Source organism: Terrapene carolina, unplaced genomic scaffold (genome assembly GCF_002925995.2).
Source record: "Terrapene carolina triunguis isolate 2854851 unplaced genomic scaffold, T_m_triunguis-2.0 Scaffold58, whole genome shotgun sequence".
In the NCBI taxonomy this organism is placed as follows: domain Eukaryota; kingdom Metazoa; phylum Chordata; order Testudines; family Emydidae; genus Terrapene; species Terrapene triunguis.
In genome coordinates, this window is record NW_020664409.1 from 17455579 (window position 1) to 17462540 (window position 6962).

The 6962-nt window shown below is 39.8% G+C and overlaps 1 protein-coding gene across 1 annotated transcript in view; it reads right to left on the reverse strand.

The window, feature by feature from the left end:
- CUNH18orf63 (chromosome unknown C18orf63 homolog) overlaps window positions 1-5427 on the reverse strand; it is a 29820-nt gene extending 24393 nt beyond the window's left edge. Inside the window, exons 1-4 of the mRNA XM_026647328.1 lie at window positions 5294-5427; window positions 4432-4510; window positions 3143-3199; window positions 1792-1903 (exon numbers count right to left, since the gene is read on the reverse strand). Of these exons, the coding sequence (XP_026503113.1) occupies window positions 1792-1903; window positions 3143-3199; window positions 4432-4510; window positions 5294-5427 (382 nt within the window). The remainder of the gene's footprint in view (window positions 1-1791; window positions 1904-3142; window positions 3200-4431; window positions 4511-5293) is intronic.
- Window positions 5428-6962: the final 1535 nt, after the last annotated feature.

Here is a 6962-nt window from a genome sequence, read left to right on the forward strand (position 1 = left end):
CCAACAGTTATTTTGTGGTCCGGAAAGTAAATACCTTCCTGCAGCCGTCTAAACAGACCAGAGTTCCTGAAAACGCGAGTGTCATGAACCTTGCCTGGCCATCCGACGTTGATATTGGTAAAACATCCCCTATGGTCCACCAGTGCTTGCAACATCATTGAAAAGTAGCCCTTTCGGTTAATGTACTGGCTGGCCTGGTGGTCCGGTCCCAGGATAGGGATGTGAGTTCCATCTATAGCCCCACCACAGTTTGGGAATCCCATCGAAGCGAAGCCATCTATGATCACCTGCACGTTTCCCAGGGTCACTACCTTTTGAGAGCAGTAGCTCAACGATTGCATTGGCTACTTGCATCACAACACCCCCACGATAGATTTGCCCACTCCAAAGTGATTCGCGACTGACCGGTAGCTGTCTGGCATTGCAAGCTTCCAGAGGGCTATGGCCACTCACTTCTGGACAGTCAGGGCTGCTCGCATCCGGGTGTCCTTGCGCTTCAGGGCAGGGGACAGCAACTCACAAAATTCCAGGAAAGTTCCCTTACGCATCCTAAAGTTTCGCAGCCAGTGTGATTCATCCCAGACCTGCAGCACTATGCGGTCCCACCAGTCCATGCTTGTTTCCCGGGCCCAGAATCGCCGTTCCACAGCATCAACATGACCCATTGCCACCATGATGTTCACGGCGCGGGGTCCCGTGCTTTGTGAGAGGTCTGTGCCCCTCTCAGACTTAATGTCCTCACCGTGCTGCCATAGCCTCCTCGCCCGATTTCTCAGCATCTGCCTCTGAAAAAGGTGGATGATAAGGTGCGAGGTGTTGACAACGGCCATAACTGCAGCGATGATTGCAGCGGGATCCATGCTCGCAGTGCTGTGGCGTCCGCGCTGTCAATCACCAGAAAAGTGCGCAAACTGATTGCCCGCCGGTGCTTTCACGGAGGAGGCGGGAGTGAGGGTTGAATGACGACAGTTACCCAAAACCACCCTCGACACATTTTTTGCCCCAGCAGGCATTGGGGGCTCGACCCAGAATTCCAATGGGCAGCGGGGACTGCGGGAACTGTGGGATAGCTACCCACAGTGCACCGCTTCCAATGTCGACGCTTGCCCCGTTAGTGTGGACTTTCAAAGTCGAATTACTGTCCTTAGTGTGGATACACACGTTCGACTTTGTAATATCGGTTCCACAAATTCGCTTTAAGTAAAATCAAACTACTCTCGTAGTGTAGACATACCCTTAGAACCACATCCACCGGTGTCTGGTCTTCTACATTTGATAATTTGGCACTCTTCTCCCCTTGTTCAGTTAGTAGGGGAAACATTGTTAGGTGGTAAGAACAACATCTAGCCTTATGAAACTTGGTGGAAAGACATGGTCGTAAAGCATGTCATGGTCATCTTATGTAAGTGAAGTGTGCAACTTCTGTGAAACAGAAGTGTTGATTATGAACAGCTGATTTTGAAACCTATTTACAGTATTTTCATAAATTATTTGCTGTACTGCAAAATTTGATTTTGAAATTATTAACTGAATATGCTATGGTCAATTTAAATGGTTATTAGATCAATTACACGGGAAGGAGAGACAGAAAATTTGAATTACTTGTCCTTTTATATTATTCATTAAAAAATTGAACTGGGATAAAGAAACAATCATAGAAATACAAACAAACAAACAAAATGTAAGACTAATAATCAAAGAGTAGGCAACATATGCATGGCAAATATAATTTAAAAATAATAAAGTACTGAAAGTCAAAGGGTCAGACTCTGACCCAGTTGAGTAAGATACCTTGTACCAACAGATGACCAGCCTTATTCCAGCTGGGGGCAAGTCTGGTTATAAGTGTGTAACAGAGACATGGTTGAAGGATGGCTGGGCCAACTCTCACTGGAGCCTCAATCTAGTAATATTAACCAAGGGGAAAAAAAGATTTAAATAATTATATAATAAGTAGATTTTAAAGCAATTAAATCAAGATTTTATAAAAGATAATCATACTGTCATTTGGGGCCAGATCCTGAAAGATGCTGAGCACCTGTACCCTTTATTATAGTTGGGAACTGCAACAGAATTGAGCCCCTTGGGATTTGGCCTTTTACATTTTACTGGACACCAACATTAAGGTGCATTCTAATGCATTCTGGGTTTTTGAAGGGTCAGAAGGTTGGGGGGAAAGGAATGACTGAATGAGTTATATACAGTACTTTTCAGTGGATACTGTTTATATCTCATGCCAAACTCTAACCAGTGAGTCCCAACATGTACACACATCAAACCCAGCTGCCGGTCTAGCCTGAGATCAAGGATGTTTTTTGATGAGATCACAAGTTTGGTTGATTAAGATAATTGTGTTGACATAATATACCTAGACATCAGTAAAGCATGTGACTCAGTCCCACATGACAATCTGTTAAAAAATAGTACTAGACAAAAATCAATGTAGCCTATACTAAACACATTAAAAACTGGTTAGCTGATAGCTCTCAAAAAGGATGTTTCTAGTGAGGTCCTATCTGTTCTCAGTCCAATGCTATTCAATACCTTTATCAGTGATCTGGAAGACAATATAAAATAATTGCTAATAAAACTTTCAAATGACACAAAAAATGGTAGAATGGTAAATAATGATGGGGTCAGATTAGTTATACAATTTGACATAGATCACTTGGTAAGGTGGGCTCATCTGAACAAAAGGTCTTTTTATACAATCAAATGCAAGGTCATACATCTAGGAACAAAGAAAGGTAGGCCACAATGAAGATGCACATGCATGATTACAACTTGGTTTTGATTATAACTACTGGCTTCCTACTTAGCAGTTGCTGAAAGTCCACACTCAGCCATACAAATGCAAACGTTGTATCACAGGCAATGTAGCACAACAGAATCATAATATACATTGCAAACAAAACAAAAACAGGTCATGGACAAGGCTTCACAAAGTTTTCTATACTTTGCATTATTTGGTACTGCAAGCCAATCCTATAATACACAGCATACGCATTTTGTGCAAAATTTAAGTAGGGGGGAGATTTTCTGTTGGAATGGAAATTGCAAGCACTATGAAAAACATCATTACTACTGGGATCACAAGTACTGGCAACAATGAATAAGTGTAAAAGTGTGAAGAATCACTTACTGTAGCTCCATGTTTCTCTACATAAGCCTGACATTTTCCTGTTTTGTAAAAAGATATCTAAACAAAAACAAAAAAGAATTATCTGAACCTTTTGAACTTAAAAGGAGTATTCAACAATTACTGGTGCAGCCTTACCACATTCTGTACTAACCATTCTTCCAGAGCCAAGTCCTTGATATCTACCTGTCTTAATTATTGGTGGGGTTTTTGTATTATTATAGAGCCTAGAAGCCCTAGTCATGGACTAGGACCCACTATGGCAGAAATTTCTAATAAAATTGCTTTGAAACTACCTCAACTGTCCTGAAGTGGGGCTGGTGACTGAAAAGATCCATAATGGACCCAGGATGGCTGCTGTTGGTCTCTTCCCTGGCTAACTCCATTCTCAAGGTCAGCGGGGAAGAGCTATTTTTCTTTGTCCCTAACCAATGACCAACATAAAATATTTAATTAATGCAGTTGGATGAAAATGTCTTCAGACAGGGCTGGCTCTAGGTTTTTATACAGCTCTGTGCAACTCATGACATGCAGGGTCCCATTATATTCCCCCCACCACAATTTCTGAGGCTCTTGATCGTGACACTGGGGAAGGAGGAAAGAATATTTTTAAGTGACAAACGTAGCAATGTCCATTTCAATTTTTGCTGTTTAGGAGCAACAATTATATGTTTTATTAGATTTTTGTATATTCATCTTGATAAGAAAGAGATTTTTTATACATTAAAAAGTGAATACATAATTTAAATAAAGTCACTTTTCAGTGTTAGACGTCAGGCCTGGCCCAACAGCATCTTTGTTTTATAAGAACTAGCTCATTAATATGTGAAGTGAATGATAGTTTAAAAGCACCAGGCACAATATTTTAAAAATACATAAAATATATAGTAGTATATAACATTAAAAATGGTGTAATTTAGTTTACAGTGAAAGTTAAGAGATTGCCTTATTATGTAAAAGACACTCCCAAAGCATCGCCAAATATTTTGGGTAAAATCCTGGACCTACTGAAGTCAACAGTTTTACCATTGTCTTCAGTATGGCCAGGATTTCACTCCTCCTCAACGCTTAAGGAACATTTCACTGTACTTCTCTATATGAAGTGATGATACACATTACTTACCACTGTCCTTTCAAATAATATGCCACATACATTATTGGTGTTAATTTACGTATTTTGCAGTAACAATTTATATTTAAACTGTATCAATTTACTTATAGTAGTTCTACTAATAAAACAACTTGAATATACAGATAGAAATACTGTAAGTATCAGAGATTTTATTACTGACCGCCATTACAACTGAAATTTGATTCAGTGTTCCAGGGACAGGTGAGGAAAGGATGTCTTGATGAAGAAATAACAATTGCCTACAAAGATAAAACTTTTCAAAATTAATTCTGAACTGAATTTCCTCTAAATTGGGCTTGACATCTCAGCATTAGGTTACCTTTATTTTAGCTATATTTTCCTAAAGCTTAACTACATTTTCCAGTAGTTCAGTAGAAAATGCTAGATAGCTCAAGTTACTGAGTCACGTCCCACCCAGACTGGTCAGTCACAAACAGTTATCTGATAATTGTTTGGAGACCTTTGTGAGAAGAAACAAAATCCACATTCAGAATTGGCACTCACTCTCTCCCAGAAGGTGGGAAGGTAAATGTGAAACAAAACAAGAGTAGGAATGGTAACTGGAGTATGTTGGGAATGAGAGTGTGCTTTTTGGGAGAGAACTACCACTTTATTCCTCACCTCAACCTCTGTAAAACACTGTAATATCTTAGGTGATACATTCAAAGAGTTCCAACTTTGCATAGGACTATGGACTAACTTTTATTCTTTTTATTCTATTTTATTCTTTTATAATCTTTTATTATTCCCTTACTAATTCAGTGGTCCACTCTTGACAAGTGACTTAAAATTGAACACCTTTACAACCTATAAAGGATTTTGTTGCCTTTTTTTTTTTAAACAATCATCATGTACCTTACCAGAACAGCTATAGGAAAAAAATGTATTATGTAATAAGTATGTCATAACTGTTAGGAACTTTACTGATCTTGTTACAGTTAACTACTACTACTAATGAAATACTTTAACAAAAAATAAAATAAAATTGCTTCTTGAGAATGGCAACCCTTATTTGCCTTTACCTGCAAATCTTCATCTGTGTATTCCTAATCTCATTTTCTGCCAATTTAGAACTCAGTGTAACCTTAATGGCACAGAGTTTTTGTAACTCAGGCAGACTGACAAAGAACAGCGACTGGTGTCTTGTGTCATTCATCTTATTTTGTTAACTGTCCCAACTCAGCAGCTTAGTCTTTAATAAAAGAAAAATATTACTTCATTATCAAAAAGAGGAGGCTATTATTAGGATATTGTGTAATTATGAGATAATGCAGACTTAAGCAGAGTCAGAATGAGCTCTACCCTGACATCTGGTGGTGAGTTGTGGAAAAGGACTTCAGGGGCTGATCTCGTTTGCATGGGCACACCCACCCCACCTAGCATGATGGGACTGCTTGCCCAAATAGTCACTTTGGCTGCTGTGGGATCCCCAGTCTCTTTGTTATTGGGGCAGGAGTAATAAAGTGTTGTTATCCTGGTTATGTGAATCAAGGACAGTAGAACTGTACTTGGCATTTTATAACAGAGGGACTCAAAATTAATTCTCGCCCTCAACTAAGCCAAACTTACTTGGGGATGGGTCTTTTGCTCATGGTTTGTGTTATGAATCCTGTTTGTGGTGTTTCCCCAACATAATGCCACATTGTTTCCCTCCTTTATTAAAAGGCTTTTGCTACACTCAGACTCTGTACTTGCGAGAGGGGAAGTACTGCCTCTTAGAGGTGCCCAGGGGGGTGGTATGTAATTGTCTGAGGTCACTGGATGGGGGCTTGAGCCGGTTTTGCATTGTGTTTTTGAAACGGAACCCCTAAATACTGAACCCGGCCCTTGTTGCTGCCAACTCTGACGGGCAGAAGGGTTACACAAACAAATTCATCAATATGACTGTATTCCTATTAACATTAGGTGGGAGTTTATAACATATAATAGCTTAGTCAGCTTAGACAATTTATCACATTTCATGCATTTTATAACACAGTAAGCATAAACCTCACAGATGATGTTAAAGTAATGTTATGGGCCCATCTTATGTTCACAAAAGCAAGACGCTTCAGAGTTAAGGCAAGAATGACATTGTTGTGTCAACATTTTGGACCAATCAAGACCCTGTGAGCCACAAGTGGAGACCTCTCTCGGTCAGGATCACGCCTTCCTGCATGGAAAGAGGAGTCATCTGCCTCTGCACTGTAATCTTTTTTCTTACCCCAGCATTCCAGTAGGGATCTGAGTCAAGCAATGGTAATAGGCAGGCTGAGGAACAGATTGCAAGCCACACGACTAGACTAGACACACATAAAAGTCCCTCCCAACGCACCGTGCTGGAAATGTAATATATCCTAGAGGCTATTTCTGTGTCCTCCACCAAAGTTTGTCCCCCTTTTCAAACTATAGGGGAATATTATATTCTATATAGTTTCTTATACCATGCTTATACCTGAGCATTTTCTAGTGCATTCAGCATCTGTCACATATTATTTGTTTCCATTCTCTACCCAGAAGAAGTATGCACAGTGCAGTGGTATGTTTTGGTAGGGATTTTTTAATATACATGCAGCTATGTTTATGTTACAGAAGGCAAGATCAACAAAACATGCCCTGCATTAGGAATGGAAGGTGGTGAGATTTGTGATAATCATTAGGAATTTATTCCACAGTCTCACACTACTCCTGAGAGAGCTATGTCTCTGGCAA